The sequence below is a fragment of the Jaculus jaculus genome, chromosome 3 (genome assembly GCF_020740685.1).
Source record: "Jaculus jaculus isolate mJacJac1 chromosome 3, mJacJac1.mat.Y.cur, whole genome shotgun sequence".
In the NCBI taxonomy this organism is placed as follows: Eukaryota; Metazoa; Chordata; class Mammalia; order Rodentia; family Dipodidae; genus Jaculus; species Jaculus jaculus.
In genome coordinates, this window is record NC_059104.1 from 113,962,218 (window position 1) to 113,981,590 (window position 19,373).

The following is a 19,373-nucleotide window of genomic DNA, read 5'->3' on the forward strand; positions in this document are numbered from 1 at the left end:
TCACTGGAACCACAGGGCCAGATAATGAATTTAAAGATGCTTTTAATCTTCTATCAAGTGGGTTTATAGAAACTTATTTTACGTGTGTGTATAGATAGATAGATATACACACACTATATTTTCATACAATAACCCTTATTTACAAACAATGCCTCCTGTTGAGAGGAAGGGAATTAGTGCAGGATGTTTTGCGTAGTAAAGTTTAGAGAAGGGCCCTTTAGAGTGCCCTTCAATGCTCTCTATTCAGCCAGAACTCCAAGGATGGGTGTGCTGTGCAGAAATAAAACTGGCGGCGCTGTTTCAAAACCCGAGGAAGTAAAACGCAGAAGTGAGGTAGGGAGAAGTGGGGCCGGGGAAGACGGAAGTAGGTCGCAGGCCCTTAAGGAGAACTCGCGGAACAGTGATGACAGCTGGCAAGGCGAGAAACACCCTGCGGTTACCACGGAGCACTCAGAAGAGAAACGTCGTCCCCCAGGTCATTTCGAAGGCCAGTAGCTGAGCAACGGGAGTTTGACAGCAATTCCTCAGTGAGTCCCAGGCCTGGGGCAGGGTGAAAAGGGGATGAGGAGGGTGGGCTCGCCGGAGCCCCGCCACCGCCCCAGCCGCCGGCCCAGCGCTGCGGCCGCGCGGTGCGGAGGCCGGAGGCCGGCGGCGCGCTGCGTCACTTCCGGCCGCGGGCCGTTCGCGTCCGGGTCAAGCGGAGGCGCTGGCTCTTCCAGACTAGCGGAGGTGCCGCGCTGTCGGCTTCCCCTCCTGGCGGTGGACGGTCCCGGCGTCGCGGGGCCAGCGGCTCCGGTGGTCCTGCGCCCCTCCGGACGAGGAGAGCCGGGGACGGCGGCGGCGGGCACGGGGCGTGCGCGGCGCTGCGCTGGCGACGCTGCTTCTCCGCTTGCTGCTGTCTGCCTCCGGGACGTGGGTGCCAGCGCTGACGGGCCTCGGCGGACCCCGACCCCCCTCCCCGGCCCCCCTGCCCACCCTGCCGGGGAAGGTGGAAGATGCCCGTGAAGAAGAAGAGAAAATCCAGTGGAGTGGCAGCCGCAGTAGCGGAAGACGGAGGCGTCAAGAAGTGTAAAATCCCCAGGTACCACCTCCCCGTCAGCCCCCTGGCTGGCTTCCTTCCTCCCCCGCGAGGCGGCTGGAGGAGGAGGAGTCGGGGTCCAGCCGGCCGAGCACTGGCTGGACCGAGGTGAGGTCCCCCTCCCGCCCGCAGCGGTACGCGGGGAGCCCGGCTCTGGGCGCAGGGCCCGACCTCGTGTTCGCATGTGTGCGTGTGTTCTGGCGCCCTCGGAGGAGTGCAGTGGACGTGCCCAAGAGGGTAGGACGCGCGCACACGGACGGACACATGCACACACACGGGCACACGTGCACACACGCACGGTCACGCGCGAACACACACGGACATGCATACACACACGGACACATACACAAACGCGCACACACGGACATGCATACACACATGGACACATATACAAACACGCGCACGCACGCGCGTACACACGGGCACATACACAAGCGAGCACACGCGCGCGCACACACAGATACACACGGACATGCATACACACACGGGCACATACACAAACACGCGCACATACGCGCGAGTACCTACACACGGATACATGCACACACACACGCACGCACGTCCACTGCACGCACTCCTTCATCCTCTCCCTTGTCTTCCCTTCCAAACCTAGAAGTCACTTCTGGAATTCCCATGTAGAGAGACAAGGAGCAGAGCAGAAGGAATCTTGGCAGCTGCCTGGGGAATGGCGAGAGGAAAACTATGCTGTGATTGGATTAGCATTTGGACTGTCCTAAACCTGGACGATCCCAGCAGGAGGCCTGTGATTTATAAATCACAGGAGCCCTCATTTTCTGTAGTACCTTGCCCTCTCCTGTGCGGGTTCCTTTTGAGTACGTAGGCCCCTGCGTGCTCTGGTAGGCTAGCATTCGGGACGCTGTCAGATCTCCTGATACATGTTAATACTTTGAAGCTGTTGTATTCTCTTGTAGAAAAGAAGACAAAGCAGAACTGTACTTCACAGCTTCCCCCCCCCCCCTTTGGTAACATGCCATTCAGGCACCTCAAGAACACTATGCTGCAGGAAGCCATTGCAGTTTAGGATTGAGAACTCGACCCCCATCTCTTCTGGGTGTCTTTGTGTCCTGGTTAACACACTGACAAACTTAAGAGGCTACCATTAAAAATAGCCAGAATTCAAAGGAAGAAGTCTTTCTTTCAGGAGAGAGCTCCTTAAAATATGCGGAGGTGATTTGTAATCATTTTCACCTTCCTTTTTATAATTAAATTTTTCTATGCACATTGATGTGTTTGGGCAAAAGAGCCAACGGAATATTTCTTAAACTCCTACTGTGATGTAGTTTTCTTATGCGGCTTGGTAGCTAGCATTCTTATTTGACCTAGTTGCCTTACTAACTGTAGTTTTGTGAAACACAGGCAAATTGTTACCTTTTTCTACTCCTTTGGCCATCTTAGATGTAATAATATAACTAAGATATTTAAATTCAGCCCATTGAAGCAGCTGAGCAGGAAGTATTATTAGGTAGAATTTAGGCAAAACTTTGATTTATCAACTTAAATTTTAAATGTGGAATTATTTTACATTGCATTACTCATTTACAGAAATACCTTTGATTCCTATATGATTTTGATAGTTATTTGAATTTCTTAAGAAAAAGTTCCCTGAAGTTATTCATTCCTAGAGGCCACTTCTTAGATAGCTTATTTTCTTTATTTTAGAGAGAGAGGCAAGCAGATAGAATGGGCATGCCAGGGCCTCCAGCCACTGCAAATGAACTCCAGATGTATGCACCTTGTGCATCTGGCTGACAGATTTGGGGAATTGAATCTGGGTCTCTCCAGCCCCCAGTTTTTTTGTTTTGTTTGTTTATCAAGGTAGTGTCTCTCTCTGACCCATGCTGACCTGAAATTCACTATGTAGTTTCAGGGTGGACTCAAACTCACAGCAATTCTCCTACCTGTGCTTCCCAAGTGCTAGTATTAAAGGTGTGAGCCACCACACCTGGCTGCCATTTTTTAATTTATCAAGTTTTAATGATTTTTGTTGGTGGGAAGTGTTGGCATAACTAGCTTTCCTTAGCTATTTGGATTTTATTTTATTTTATTTTATTTTTTTGAGATAGGGTCTCAACTCTAGCCTAGATTGACCTGGCATTCAGTATGTAGTCTCAGACTGGCCTTGAACTCAGGGTGATCCTACCTCTGCCTCCCAAGTGCTGGTATTAAAAGCATGTGCCACCACGTCCATCTCACCTAGTTAGATTATTAATTTTTTAAAAAACTTTTTATTTGGTTTTTCGAGGTAGGGTTTCACTCTAACCCAGGCTCACCTGGAATTCACTATGTAGTCTCAGGCCGGCCTTGAACTCACAGCAATCCTCCTACCTCTGCCTCCCCAGTGCTGGAATTAAAGGCATGTGCCACCATGCCCGGCTGTAATTTTTAGAATTTTTGTTGTGATCTTATGTCAGGTGGTTTCTGTTTTATTGAGGAAGGGCCTCACTAGGTATCTCAGGTTGCCTGGAACTTGTGATCCTCCTGCCTCGGCTTTCAAGGTTCTGGCATTACTGATGAGTGTCATCACACCTGTCTTGGTTTTGTTGTTTTAATCTTAAACACCTATTTGAGGGACTGGGAAAAGGGCCAAGCAGTTAAAGGTGCTTGCTTGCAAAGTCTGGAAGTCTGGGTTTAATTCCCAAGCCACCTATTTGGGCTGAATTTAGCATATTCTCTTTGCAGTGACAAGAGATCCTGGGGTGTCCATTCATACACAAATAAAAATTTTAAACTATATCTATTCAATAGATGATAAATACACAACTTTTTTTTTTTGTTTCTTTTGGAGGCAGGGTCTCACTGTAGCTCAAGCTGACCTGGAACTATCTTGCCCTGGGCACGCCTTGAACTCATAACAATCCTCCTACGTCAGCCTCCCAAGTGCTAGAATTAAAGGCATATACCACTTTGCTCAGCTTAAATGTACAACTCTTAATAGTCTCTCTCTTTTTTTTTTTTGACCAGAATAGGAATAGTTTATTAACTGCATTGCATGAGGGCAGTAAGCTGGGCACTAACTAGTGTACCATCTGATTCTGTTTTAGTTGGTAATATTAAATATCAACCTATACTTCTTAAGACATTGTTTCCAAATATATGTATATTATATGCAAATGCATCTTTATGCAAATCATAATCAGGCTTTATGGTTCCAGATGGGTATATTTGTCTAGCATAAGTTGAGGTTCCAGATTCAGTTACCAGTACCAGAGAAAGGGGAGAGAAAAGGAGAGAATGAGAGTGAATGAATATGAATCATTTTAGTTGCTGTCATTGAAATTTGGTAGCAAACAAAGTAGCATTTGAGATTTTTATCAAAATATTTTATTTATATATTCATTTGAGAAACAGGGACAGAGTATATGGATGGACCAGAGCCTCCAGTCTCTGCAAATGAACTCCAGACATGTGCCTGTTTGGGTGTCTGGCTTTATGTGTGTACTGGCAAATAGAACCCAGCTGTCAAGCTTTGCAAGCAAGAACCTTCGTCTACTGAGTTATCTCCAGCCCTGCCTTTGAGTTTTGTTAGGCAGAAATTCTTATGCGTACTGTGTCAAATTGCAAATAAATGATCCCTTTTTCTGCCATAATGCCAACTGTAAAAGAAAAAAAACTTTTTCACTTGAAGTAGTTTTTGTTGAACTTAGTTTTTCACTAAGAGTTGAAACTTGGTTAAAAACCTTAGACATTTGTGTGTTTTCTAAGCTATTGCAGATCCCAGCCTCCTGCTAGACTAATAACTGGAGAGGAAGATTTTTCAAGAAAGAAGTGCCTGGCTTGGTTTTATGAGTATGCAGGTAATGAAATTTTTGTAAGAAATGAACAGCCATATGCATTAGAAAGTTGTTTTGATTCTTTTAACAAATTATTTATTGAAGTCCTGCAGCGTGCTAACTAGGCTCAGGGTCAAGACTAAAGAGTTACAATTGACTAATGGTGCCATTTTAAGTCTAATATTTGTTTATGTTAGTTACGTTTGTATTTAGTAGGAGAGGAGACACAGGTAGTGTATAAACAGATAGATGTACTGATTAACATACAGCCATTGGCCAAAGCATTCTGTAAAACCAAATTCACATAAACCTTTTTCTTCATGGCAGAGAAGGCATGGTGGCACGAGCTTGAGGCAGCTAGTCACAGTCAGCCCACATTGGGAGCAGAGAGTGCTCCCCAGTCAGTTTTCTCCTTTTTATAGAGTACAAGACTCAAGCCTATGGAATGGTGCTGCCCACAGTTAAGGCAGGTCGTCCCACCTAAATTATCCTAATCAAAAGAATCAAGCACAGGCTAACCTAGTCTGCATAATCTCTTATGGGTGCTTTTAGGTTCTGTCAAACTGACAATTACTAGAAACTGTTACATTCCCCACTTGTATTAAATCTTCCTTAAATAAAAAAGGCAGGAAGATCACAAATTCATGGAAGGCCTACTTAGATAACTTAGTGAGACTCTGCCTAAACAAACAAACAAACATATATTTTTCTCTACAACATTGTGTTTTTATTTTTCTGAACAAAAAATATTTGCTGAAGTTTTGGGGAGATAAAGCAAATGATTTAATCTGCTGGTATAATGCCATACAATGTGTTAACCTTTAATATTTGATCACTTATTTCTTTTTTAATTTTAATTTTATTTACTAGAAAGAGGAGGGAGGGAGAGAATTTGCATGTCAGGGCCTCTAGCTACAAACAAACTCCAGACACATGTGCCACCTTGTGCATCTGGCTTTTGTGGGTTCTAGGGAATCGAACCTGGGTCCTTAGTTTTCACAGGCAAGTGCCTTAACTACTAAGCCATTTCTCCAGCCATGACCATTTATTTCTGTTAGAATTGCATTCATTAGTAAGACAGTAAGTAGATTGATATTAATACAGTATGATAAATCCTGGATTGGGAAGATACATTGTGAGAAGGGATAGGAGAGCAATACATAACCTAGCCTCGGAAGAGCCATGAGAACCTCACATGAACAGACTAACCCAAGCTGGGCTCTGTAGGTGACACATGAAAAGATTTGGCACAGGGTGAGAGCTTATCATGGAGATGGCACTCAGCATCAGCCAAGAAAGTGCCTTAAGAGTTAAGCTAATACATGAAAAAGAAGAGTTGTTTCCATGCATTGCTAACTTTGCATTAGCATATATGACAGTTTTTCCTCCAGTATTAGTTTTTTGTAGTTAATGATTTTAAAAGCTGTGTTTCAATTTGTTTTTCCTCTTCCCTTTCCCCTATATGCTTTCCCATTTTCATTTTTTGCTTTCCCTTGATTATCATTATGTTCCATATTTCTTGTATTTGGTACTGCACGCTAGACTATAAAGCATAAGGTCTGGATGTGATAGAAAGTTTAGGCTAACTATAGAAATCAAGAATTTGAAAAGGAGGCAGCACCTTTGCTCTTGCGATCCACAAAGTGATCCCAAAAGTATAATTTCAAACTTGTTTAGTATCAGAATAGATAGTTTCTAGACCAGAGAGGGGAAAATGCTATTACTGGCATCCCAAGACAACCTCTAACCTAATTTGAGTGTAGAGAATTCATTTTCTTATTGACCTCTATTTAAAATGTTGACCTATTATTTAAAATGACAGTTCTATACATTATATAGAATCAAATTTTGCTCATAAAAGTTAGTAGATACCATAAAAATAGTACCGTTTTTTCATGCATATTTGTTGTAGCTCCTCCTGGAACATTTGAGAAGGTTTTATTTCCAACTTTGAGATTTTTAATAGGCAACATAATAGCTGTTTTTACTCCAGTAACTGTGCAAAGTATACCATTTTTCCTTCAGACCATTCTGTCAAATAGGGGATGTTATCTTCAATTTATGATTAGAAAAGCTAAGTCTTAGATTAAGTCTACTTGCCTAAGGTCGTACAGTCAGTCACAATTCAAACTGCAAGCTACTGTGACCCTAGATACCATACTTTTAATTAGTATACCTTATAATGCTTGCTTTTAATTTAAATATGTATGTGCAACTAATTTTCATTTTTACTGAAAAAATATTAGTAAAGTACATTAAGGGATATCTTCTACCACTCATTAAGTAAGTTATTTGATTTTTTTGTTTTTGAGCACCTCTGAGTCAAGCACTATGTTTCAGATATAATAAAAAAGCCAAACACGGGCTGAAGAGATGGCTTAGTGGTTAAGTGCTTGCCTGTGAAGCCTAAGGACCCCAGTTCAAGGCTCGATTCCCCAGGACCCACGTTAGCCAGATGCACAAGGGGTTGCACTCTTCTGGAGTTCGTTTGCAATGGCTAGAGGCCCTGGCACTCCATTCTGTCTCTCTCTGTCTATCACTCTCAAATAAACAAATAAAAATAAACACACAAAAAAAGAATTTTAGGTTTAAAAAAGCCAAACACGATACACCTTCAGGAGAACTGACTTAAAGTGTGGAAGAACAATAATAAACAGGCATTTAGGCAAGGTCATTATAAGTTGTTAAAGAAGATGGAAGTAGTGAACATGGGAAGGCTCAGGAATAGAGGTGAAGAAGCATTTGGACAGATTTCCAGAGGGGGGTAGTTATTAAGGAATGCCCCTCTGTGGAGACTGGGCAGAAACCTGCTTGACAGGGAAAAACCAGTTACTTGCTAAATAAACAACTTTTCTGTCTTAAAATCAGGATGTTTCATAACGTAGACAATAGTATGTACTGTGGGTACTACAGACAAAACCCCTTAGTGTGGTACCTGATACATGGTCAAGGCTCAGTATATGTTAGTTCCTAAAGTAGTTGTAGCATGACAGCATCAGAGATACTGGCTGTGTGTTTTATACTTCAAAATTAATGCTTGTATGTAGCTTATGATCAAAGTACTGTGTCATCAAATGTATTTTTGTTTTCCAGAACATAGCTGGAATAGTGTTAGGCCCTGGACTTATAATTTGGAACAAATATTTATGCTCATAAAAAGAAAAACTCAGGGTGCTATTTTTTTTTCTAGTATGCTGGCTTTTTAAAATATAAAATGGGGTAATATATGCGTGTGTCATAAAACATCCTCCTATAGACTTAAAATCATATCTAGTTATAGCACATGACATGGTTTAAATGTTATTTTGATATTTGAGGCACAATGGAATGGGCCTATGTAGGGACAGATGGATTATTTTCCTTCTCCATATTTAAAAAATAGTTAGTTTATTTGATGGGGAGTGGGGAGAATGGGCACACTAGGGTCTTTAGCCACTGCAGACAAACTCCAGACACATGTACCACTTTGTGCGTCAGGCATTACATGGGTACTAAGGAATCAAACCCAGATCCTTAGGTTGCACAGCAAGCGCCTCAACCACTGAGCCTTCTCTCCATCCCTTTCCCCATATTTTTTGAGAACAATTGATTGAGTCCATAGATATACAACTCATGGATAGGGAAAGCATGTATTGGGCCTATGATGAAAAGAACAAGGTAAAAAAAATTTAAAATGACATTAGGGGCTGGAGTGATCGGTTAGAAGTTAAGGATCTTGCCTATAAAGCCAAAGGACCCAGGTTCGATTCCTCAGGACCCACGTAAAAGCAAAATGCACAAGGTGGCACATGTGTTTGGAGTTTGCAGAGGTTAGAGGCCCTGGCATGCCCATTTTTGTTCTCTTTGTCTCAAATAAAATAAGAATTATTTTTTTAAAAAAAGAATATGGGGGCTGGAGAGATGGCTTAGCGGTTAAGCACTTGCCTGCAATGCCTAAGGACCCTGGTTCAAGGCTCGATTCTCCAGGACCCATGTTAGCCAGATGCACAAGGGGGCGTACGCGTCTGGAGTTCATTTGCAGTGGCTGGAAGCCCTGGCGCGCCCATTCTCTCTCTCTCTCTCTCTCTCTCTTTCTCTCTTTCTCTCTCTCCCTCTCCCTCTCCCTCTCCCTCTCCCTCTCCCTCTCCCTCTCCCTCTCCCTCTCCCTCTCCCTCTCCCTCTCCCTCTCCCTCTCCCTCTCCCTCTCCCTCTTTCTCTCTCTTGTCACTCTCAAATAAATAAATAAAAATGAAAAAAAAAATTAAAAAAAAAAAAAAGAATATGGCCTGGAGAGGTGACTCAACACTTAAGATGCTTCCCTACAAAGCCTAAGGGCCCAGGTTCAATTCCCCAGTACCCACGTAAAGTCAGATGCACAAAGTGGCACATGTGTCTGCAGTGGCTAGAGACCCTGACATGCCCATTCTATCTGTCTGCCTGTATTCTCTCTCTCTCTCTGCTTGCAAATAAATAAATAAAATATTTTTAAAAAACAAAGATTAGAATTAGATAATCCTAATGAAGAGTGAACGAAGGCATTTCCATTTAAAAAGAAGCGGAAACCTAGTTGCTTGAAAGCGTTAACTAAATTCAGCTCCAGAGATTTTTACCTAGCTGAATAGGAAGGCTGTGTTCAAAAATATATTGTACTTGGAGAAACACTGTGTTTTGTATGCCTGGCTTTACACATAGGTCTATAACTGACTGTCAAATTTAACGTGATTGTAATCAAATTTTAATCAGTAGTAGATTTCCCAGTTTTGGGGGGTGCTGTATTTTATGAGGTAACTGATTTTTAAAAAATATTTTATTTTTATTTGACAGAGAAAAAGGGAGAGAAATAAAGAATGGGTGTGCTGGGGCCTCTAGCCACTGCAAACAAACTCCAGACATGTGGGCTTCCTTGGGCATCTGGCTGTTGTGGGTTCTGGGGAATTGAATCTGGGTCCTTTGGCTGTACATGTAAATGCCTTAACCACTAAGCCATCTCCCCAGCCCTTTATGTTTCTTAAATATTTTATTTTTATGTAAATGATATTTTTTGACATAACTCTTAAATTTCTTGTTCTAATCTCAAATGGCACCTCTGAGAGCAAACGTACTATCATGCCTTAGGGAAAAAAAATAGTCTTCCATTAATAAATTTTTAAATCTAATTTTACTTTCTTTTGAAAAAATATTTATTTATTCAGGGGAAGAGTGGGTGTGCCAGGGCCTCTAGCCACTCAAACTCCAGATGCATGTACCACCTTGTGCCTTGTGCATCTGGCTCTACATGGGTACTGGGAAATGGAACCTGGATCCTTAGGCTTTGCAGACAGGCGCTTTAACTGCTGCGTCATCTCTCCAGCCCTCCTGCATTTACTTTCTTACAAGTACACATAAGGGTGCATGTTCAGCTCTGTGTTTTTAGCAGCTTTGTTGTATTCATATGCTTTTCAGTTTTATTGATGTATGTTACTGCTAAGTGTCAAACCCAGGGCTTTATATCATTTAGCTACTCTACTTACCACTGAATTAATTTCTAGCTGATTGTACATGTTAAAAAAAAAAGTATTTATTGGGGGGGAGAGAGAATAGGTGCACCAGGGCCTCTAACTACTGCAAAGGATCTCCATGTGCCACCCTGTGCATCTGGCTTACGTGGGTTCTGGGGAATTGAACCTGAGTCCTTGGACTTCACCAGCAAGTGCTTTAACCGCTAAGCCATCTCTCTAGCCATCAATTGTACACTTTTAAAATTAAAAAAAAAATTAATGTCTTCTAGTTAAAACCATTCTTCTGGCCACGAGACATGGCTTAGCATTTAGGCATTTGCCAGCATAGCCGAAAGACCTAGGTTCAGTTCCCCAGTGCCCACATAAAGCCATATGCACAAGGTGGCGAATGTGTCTGGAGTTCTTGCAATGGCCGGAAGCCCTGGCATGCCCATTCTCTCCCACCCTTTTTCCTTCCTCCCCCCCCCTCACTCACTAGTAAATAATGAATAAATAAAATATTAAAGAAACAGTACTTCTATAAATAGATAAGATTAGGCCTTTTTAGGTTTTAAACACCTCATTGCACCATTAGTACTTATTTAAACTTAATTGACAGCATTTTATATTAATTTTTGCAAAGAAGTTTGGTTTCTAGTCATGTAGTAATATCACTTTGACTGTCTGGATGTCATCTAGGCAGCAAGACTGTTTTGGCTGGTAGTAGATGCCTACATTCTTCTGTTAAGGAAAATGAGAACATTGCTTCATGTTGTGCCTCTAACCCAATGGTATTACTGTAAAATTTACCTGCGCAGCATTGATCTAGTCTATGGCTTAGCGGACTAGAAGGTTTTCTTTGAAAGCACTGAAATCATATGTCCTAGGCTGGCCTTGAATTCTGGAACCACCTGACTACATCATCCAAGTGCTGGGATTACAGCCTTGCACCACACCCAGCTGGAGTATTTTTTAGTGCTTAATTGACAAAGTGCTTGCTGCACAAGCATGACGAAGTAAATGTGGACCCTCAGTCCTTACATAAAAGCCAGGCACAGGGCCATGTGACTAATTTCAGCAGATAGGTTTGCTGCGGTTTGCTAGCTATCTACCATAGCCTGATTGGTGAGCTCCAGGTTCAGTGATAAATGCCATCTCAGAAAAAGGTGGTGAGCAATTGAGAAAGATCCATACCAATCTCTGACCCTCTACATTGGCATTCATACCCCCCATACGACATGCTATACATTTCCCCAGAAAGGAAAATTGGTGTGTCTTGTCTGATTTAATAATATTTCAAGACATATTTTCATAGTTGTAAACTTTTAACATATTTCAAAACATCAAATTTGTTTTAGGTCATACGCAGTCACAAAAGAAACCTAGAACTGATACAATCACTATATTTTGGGAATTTGATAACAAAAACATAAGAATTACATTTACTTAATATTTTAGGTAAGGTGTAGAATAAGGAAAAGGCTGACTACCATTAATAATTAAACAAAAGATTGGCATTAGCTGATATTAACTCTTGTTTCCATGTTATAGTGATATAACTAATGCCTTGTCAGCTATTTAGAATCAATATAATAAGGAAAATATCTCTTTTGGAAGCATAATTTCCTTAAGCCAATTTCATAATACTTATTTTTAGAGTAAATTATATTCAAGTACACTGAAAGGGTAATGACCGTCTTTTAGTAAAATAAAAGAAGGCTTGCCGGGCGTGGTGGCACACGCCCTTTATCCCAGCACTCAGGAGGTAGACGTAGGAGGATCACCCTGAGTTCGAGGCCGCCTTGAGACTACATAGTGAATTCCAGGTCAGCCTGAGCTAGAGTGAGACCCTACCTCAAGAAAACCAAAAAAAAGGTCTGGAATTATATTGAAAGTGACTGAGTGTAGTGGATGGGGTGCTTTGACCTGGGCTTCTTTATATTCCTGTGTTGCTGAGCTTTGATTCAGAAGAGGCTCTTGGTAGGTGTTGCTGAATGCATATATTCAGGTTTCTGTGCAAACTAATGATTTATACTAGTGAAGCATTTCTTTACTATGCCTTTAAAATTTTTTCTTAATTTTATATTGTACTGTTTAAAAAGTACTATGAAAGTTTTCAATCAAAGACTATCAAATACACTTCAAAGCTATGTCAAAATTCAAACTCACTTATTTGCAAAATTTATGGTGTTTTTTTAGATGGTTTTAATATAACAAGCTTGTTTTATGTTGGTGATAAATTATAATACAATATGCAAATTATTTTTGTCTTTGAAGGTCCTGATGAAGTTGTAGGGCCAGAAGGAATGGAAAAGTTTTGTGAAGACATTGGTGTTGAACCTGAAAATGTATGTTTTACTTTTAAGTAGAGTGGAATAAGTGGGTTATAGCATTTTCAGAAATTTCTAAAAATTGATACTTTAATCTTAGATGAAGATCTTTTTTCTTCATGTTTAATGTAAATTTTCATTTAGGGTATTTTTAATCAGTTTAAGTTGAGCAAGTGTTCTCTTGATACAAATATCATTTGTAATGGAGCAAGAGTGTCTACCTTCATGAAATATTATAATGTATTGTTTTTAAGAAATTGACTCATCTCAATTTCTTTGTACTTAATTCCTGAATTGTACTGTCTTAATAGTTGACGGTTGGAAATAGTTATGTAAAAATGCTCTCCATGATAAATGCAGCCATGATTACCTCTATGCTGACTTTTCCCCTATCCTTTATGTTCTGTTCTTTCCAGATTATTATGTTAGTTTTAGCGTGGAAATTGGAGGCTGAAAGCATGGGATTTTTTACCAAGGAAGAATGGTTAAAGGGAATGACTTCATTACAGTAAGAAAATTTTTTAAAAAACAAATTTGATGGCCTATTGAAGATCTGATTGATACTTTGTGCTTCATCATTTTCAGGAGTAAGGTTTCACTTTAAAATAAATTGGTTTGATCTATAACAGTGTGGGGACTGATAAATTATACTATAGTCTTGGCAAATAAATACCCCATTGAGAAATATTTAAGAAAAACTGGTACTGAGTAATTAAAACATTGATTCTCTCGACTAATAAATTAGGGATTTGTGGCTAAAGAGTTACTTATTCACAGGTTGGTTGAGTCATAAAGGAATACAAAATTCCTCCACTATAAGAAGAGCTTGTTTATTGGAGAATCCCAAGTGCTATGGCCTCCTGTGAACAGTATGAAATAATCCGCTAATGAATCTCACAAAGGACAAAGTGGCTTCCATACAGTTTATGCCACTTTTTAGTTGTATACATTCAGTTAATATGCCATCGTGGAATATTTTCATAAATGCAGAATTCCTTATAAAAATCATTTAGCTTTCCTTTCCAGAGTAAAAGTTTAATTTCAAAATCAATTAGGAATTACATGACAATTTCATTATGCTTTGTTCCTTATTAGAAATCATATTCTAAAATCCAAAAGCACTACTTTATACTTGTACTATCATTTGTTTGTTTGTTCTGCACTGCGTGAGCTTGAATTGTGGACTTCACACATGCTGGCCAGGTGTACTACCACTCATCATATCCCAACTCCACCTTATAATATTGTTTTCTGCAACTGCTTTGTGGACATTGGTTTTAATTTTTCTTGGGCAAATAATTAGGTATGGGATATATCTATCCTAATACCAATATTGCATTGTCTTGCCTGTTACAACAGACACTTGATATTACTATAAAGTTTTCTGGTGTGATTATGGTTTTATTAGCACATGTAACCATTACTCCTTATTTACCTGTCCTTAAATTTTCTGCAAGATTTGTATTTGTCTACATGGAAATTAAGGTTTTTTTAGTTTTTATTTTTTAAGTGTCTACTGCTTTGTTTTCTCTTCTTTCAAACCATCATTAATATACATTCATACATATGTACATATGTATACATATTGTTACTGCATAAAAACATTTTACCAGATGAACCAAATCATAATTTCTAGAATAGACTTTAAAATGAACCTTCCCACTTTCATTATGTATAAATAAATGAGTCTGAAACAATGAAGTTAAAATATTTGACACAGTTTGCTTATTTTGTTTTGGTTTTTATTTGTTTTAATGAGAGAGAGAGCGAGAGAAAGAGAATTGATGTACCAGGGCTTCTAGCCATTGTAGTTGAACTCCAGGTGCGTGTACCTTGTGTGCATGTGCGACCTTTGCATCTGGCTTACGTGGGATCTGGGGAGTTCAACACTGGTTCTTGGGATTTGTAGGCAAGCACCTTAAAAGCTAAGCCAATTCTCCAGCCCAAAGTTTACATTTTTATGTGTGATACAGTTGGGGTCTAGAATTTGAATTTCATGATTACTACCTACACTACTTTACTACTTTTTGGGGGGAGGGGATTTCAAGTTTTTCAAGATAGGGTTTTGCTGTAGTTCAGGCTGACCTGGAGTTTACTATGTAGTCTCAGGGTGGCCTCGAACTCATACTAGTTCTCCTCCCTCTGCCTTCCAAATGCTGAGATTCAAGGCATGCACCACCATGCCTGGCTGCAATACTTTATATCATCGTTGTTTCATATACAGATATTTTAAAATATAAAGTAGAAGGCCAATATTAACTTTATACTAGCGGCAACCAAGAATGAATTATGTAATGCCTAATTAAATTCATTTTTTAATTCTTTAGATCATTTCCTATAGCTTTTTAGAAATGTAAAATAAGTAAAAGGGATTTGCAGTGAACAATTTCCATACAACTCAGTCTGTTTAATTAAAATTGCTAGGTATAACATAGCTTATTAATTATAAAACTGTTTGATATTATAAGTGCTTTTTGTATTATTACTACTTTTTGTAATATCCCATCTCCTAAGTGGTTTTGTGTTTATAAATCAAAAGATTCCTTATTACTGTTTAATTACTGTATAATTAAAATGTGTAAATACAAAATATGTCAAATATTTACCTCTGATTAATTAGTCTGGTGTCTTGAATACAAGAATAGAAATTGACTAGCTTATAAGCATGGTACTTATTAATACCTGTTTCTTATAGGAAGTTCACAGGCTAACAAAATAGAAATAGTTAACAAGCATTTTAAATTGCCCATGAAGTTTGTCTCTCACTCAATTCTCCATCTGCCTAGGACAGTATACTGTCAGTTTGCAGTTTTGTGCTGGGCTGCAGCTATGGCTATCCTCTGCTGCAGAGTCCTTAGGCCTCAGGTTGGACATGCCTGTGGGTATAGAGCCTTGAACAGGTTTGCTTTGGTCCCCCCTACCCCGCCCGCCCCATGATTTATATTGCTATATAAGTACAAGAAATCGTCCCTCAATTGGCCAAGTCTTATTTAAACCCCCAGATCTCCTTGTGATAAACTCACCAGGAAGGAGATAGTTTGTAATTGGAAATTTAAGCCAAGAGAGACAAAGTACTCCATATGTCTTCATATTATAATTGGTTATAATTACTTGGTTTGACACAAAATAAACTTTGTATATTTTTTGTTGTTTTTAGAATTTAACCTAAGAATTTGGACTTCATCATTTAGTTACCAGTTGTTTGAATTAACTAATTTTAACCCATATAATACTTTAGTAGCAGTACTGTTGAAGAAATGAAATAGTCTGATAGTTGAAACAAACACTGTGGTCAAGAATGCACTGAACTACTATAATCATGATTAATTATAATCTATATTGTTTAATGCTTTGTAGCTTTCAGAATACCTTTTTTACATTCATTTGTCTTAAGGCTGTCTACTCATAGGCTTTCTTTAAATGAAATGACCTTCCATTTTAAGTAAAATAATTTGTTTGAATTTATAAATAATTGGAATTAGATTAACTATTTTGTGAGTTTCAGAGGATGAAACTGTCATCCATTTCAGATATTTTGCTCCATTTGGTTTTCATCTTTAATAATACTGGGTTTCCCACAGATTGTATTTAATTCTATAGACATTTGTATTAAACATCTATATTGTATATCATCTGTTACCACTTGTGATCAAAATGAGGCATAAAGCACAGGTTTTGCTTGTTAGTTACATTATATATAATAGAGCATGGAAGACATTATAATATTTCAACCCTAAAATCTAGGTATAATATGACCAATACTAAAATCAAAGTGCAAGATACAGGGAAAGCCAAGATGCCAGGAAGGTTAATAAGGCTCATAACATGGAATTTTTATCACTGTGTTATTTGAACTTTAATCATAATTGGGGATTTGTTGGTTGAGAATACAGGGAAATGATTTTACAAAATAAAGAAATTTTGACCAGAGCTTTGAGGAAAGAAATTATGTTTGAAGGAAACAGGTAATCTTGTTAGAATCATAGGTACATAAAGTTGTGGAGATGAGTTTAAGACTTTAGATAGGTAGGTTAACTTTTTCTTTTCTTTTTCTGGTTTTCAAGGTAGGGTTTCTCTAGCCCAGCCTAACCTGGAATTCACTATGTAGCCTCAGGCTGGCCTCGAACTCACAGCAGTCCTCCTACCTCTGCCTCCTGAGTGCTGGGATTAAAGGCGTGCACCACCATGCCCGGCTGTTGGTTTTGTTTTGAGATAGAATTTCTCTCAGGCTGGCCTCAAACTCACAGTGATCCTACTTTGGCCTCCCTAGCACTGGTGTTAAAGGCATGTGTCACCTCTCCCAGCAGAGGGAGAGAATGGGTGCACTGTCTTCTAGCTGCTACAATGAACTCTAGACATGTGCACTACTTGGTGCATCTGGCTTTACATGTGTACTGGGGAATCAAACTTGGGTTTCTTTGTGGGCAAATGCCTTAACTGCTGAGTCATCTCTCCAGCCCCAGATAGGATAATTCTTACATTACATAGTATTTAGCCAATGTGGAAGGATTTTAAACTGTATGTTGCAGATACTGAGAAACAATGAGTTTTTTTGAGCACAGGAATCATGAAGGTTTTAGGGTAGTATTTAGTGAGTGTCTTAAAATTTCAAAGTCATAGACTTGAGAATTTTATGAAAACTGTGAAATGATGTTATCTGGAGATTATGGATTTTGAGCTTCCTCTGTCTGAAGTTATCTACTTCCAAGGATGCTTGTTAGGTTGTGTTCTGGCATTAGGATGGAAAACTCTTCCCACATCTGCTAGCTGAAAGTTTGGTGTTGGTGTAAGAATAAAATGCTGTGAGCCTTCATCCTTTGAAGAGAGCACTGTGCATGTCTGATAACAACAGTGAAATCCAGAGGATTGCATCTGACACCAGTGGTAGCAACAATGCTAGGAATAGTAAAATGCCTGCTAGGAGGGTATTATTTATTCTTGGCCTCACTTTGAATCCTCGATTGTGAAGATTAAAGGTAATGAGCTGGCTTGACTTTCCTTAAGTGAAACAAAAATGAGGAACATTTACTCAATTTTTATGGTGGAATCAGAAAAATATAGCGATTATTATAATATATGACTGTCATTGGAATGTAGGGCCAAAATTCTAGCTGTCATTGGCATTCCTCCTGTCTGTTCTTCCCTAGGGTTATCCTGCATTTTCAAAATGCTGGCCTCTACATTTCTAAGTACTTTTAGAAGCAGGCAGTGTTTCTCTAGTTGATGAACCTCATTTAGAGAACATTCTTTTGGTTTTATCTGAGGTAGGGTATCCACTGTAGCCTAGGCTATCCTGAAACTCATTCTAGTCCCAAACTGGCCTCAAACTCAGATCAATCCTCCTCCTTCAGCCTCCAGAGTGCTAGGATTAAAAGTGTGTGCCACAGCTTAGAGAACATTCTTAATTTAAAACTTTGTAACAGAATTCTTTATTATATATCAGAGTACATTTACAACTTGGCTTTTACTCATTAGAAAGAGAACGTCACTTTCCTCTCATTTTTAAAAATTATTTATTTGCAAGCAGAGAGAGATTGAGAGAGAAAATGGGCATGCCAGGGCCTCTTGCTGTTGCAAATGAATTTCAAATGTATGTGCCACTGAGTGCATCTGGCTTTATTTGGGTAGTGGAGAGTTAAACATGGGCCACCAGGCATTCATTGCAAGCTAGAACCTTTTTAGCTTCTGAGCCATCTCCCCAGCCATCCTCTCATTTTAAAGTTATTCATCAAACAGAAACTCAAAAGCCTTCCTTGATTGTCAGAAATTTAACAATGCCCAGAAAGTTAATTTCTAAGTCCATGTGCAGAAATTGAAGCTTATTTTGTTCTATCATTCTGATCACGATGTCCTTGAAGTGTGTCTTCATATTATGCCAGGTTCCCTAACATTTCTATACTTATCTTTCATTGTTATCCCAAAACTTAAATGTCTTGCTTCCTGTGACATGCTGTTTAAGTATACATTACTTTATGGTTTACAGGAAATGTTCTTTCTGAGCTTTCTAAGTTTTGAGGTAACTAACATTCTTAACTGTTTTGAGTTTATTTGGGGGTTAGCTTAAGCAGAATTGTGTGTTCTTATTTGGATATATTCACGGCTTTTGCTAGTTTTGTTTATATGATGCTGTTAATAAACATGGAGTTTTCTGCTTTTATTTTTTTAACCCTACTTTAAGAAAAAAATAAACAGCAGTCAGTTCAATTGGCTTCTTTGCTCAAGATTTACTTTAGACCTTTAGGAATGGTAGGACATAGTTTGGACAGGAGTGGGTAGTGTGGATGTTATCAAATGCATTTATTCAGAAGAAGCTTAATTGAGCCAAGAACTGCACTAAGTATTTGACACATGTATTATCATGCAATCTTTATGGTTATTCTCTGGAATTATAACTTCATTTAGAAATATTTATTTGTGGTCTGGAGAGATGGTTCAGTAGTTAATGTGCTTGCCTATGAAGCCTAAGGACCCAAGTTTGATTCCCCAGTACCTATATAAGCCAGATGCACAAGGCAGCACATGTGTCTGGAGTTTGATTGCAGTGGCCAGAGGCCCTAGTGTGCTCATTCTCTCTCTCTCTATCTCTTTCTTTCTTTCTCTTTCTCTCTCAAATAATAAAATAAAATATTTATTTGTAATCAGAGAATGAAAGAGGATGGGTACTACAAACGAACCCAGACATGTAGGCCACTTTGTGCACTTGGCTTTACATGAGTAC

The 19,373-nt window shown here is 39.4% G+C and overlaps 1 protein-coding gene across 2 annotated transcripts in view; it reads left to right on the forward strand.

Annotated features, from left to right (window-relative positions):
* The first annotated feature begins 363 nt into the window (after nt 1-363).
* The window catches only part of Dcun1d5 (defective in cullin neddylation 1 domain containing 5), a 33,224-nt gene continuing 14,214 nt past the window's right edge, over nt 364-19,373 (forward strand). Inside the window, exons 1-4 of one of the 2 annotated variants that reach the window (XM_045146357.1) lie at nt 364-527; nt 4,802-4,893; nt 12,603-12,673; nt 13,072-13,163. In XM_045146357.1, coding sequence (XP_045002292.1) covers nt 12,632-12,673; nt 13,072-13,163 — 134 coding nt within the window. In that variant the 5' untranslated portion in view covers nt 364-527; nt 4,802-4,893; nt 12,603-12,631. Of the gene's footprint in view, nt 528-911; nt 1,082-4,801; nt 4,894-12,602; nt 12,674-13,071; nt 13,164-19,373 lie in introns of those variants that run through there. The other variant, XM_004661898.3, reaches the window with a different exon arrangement.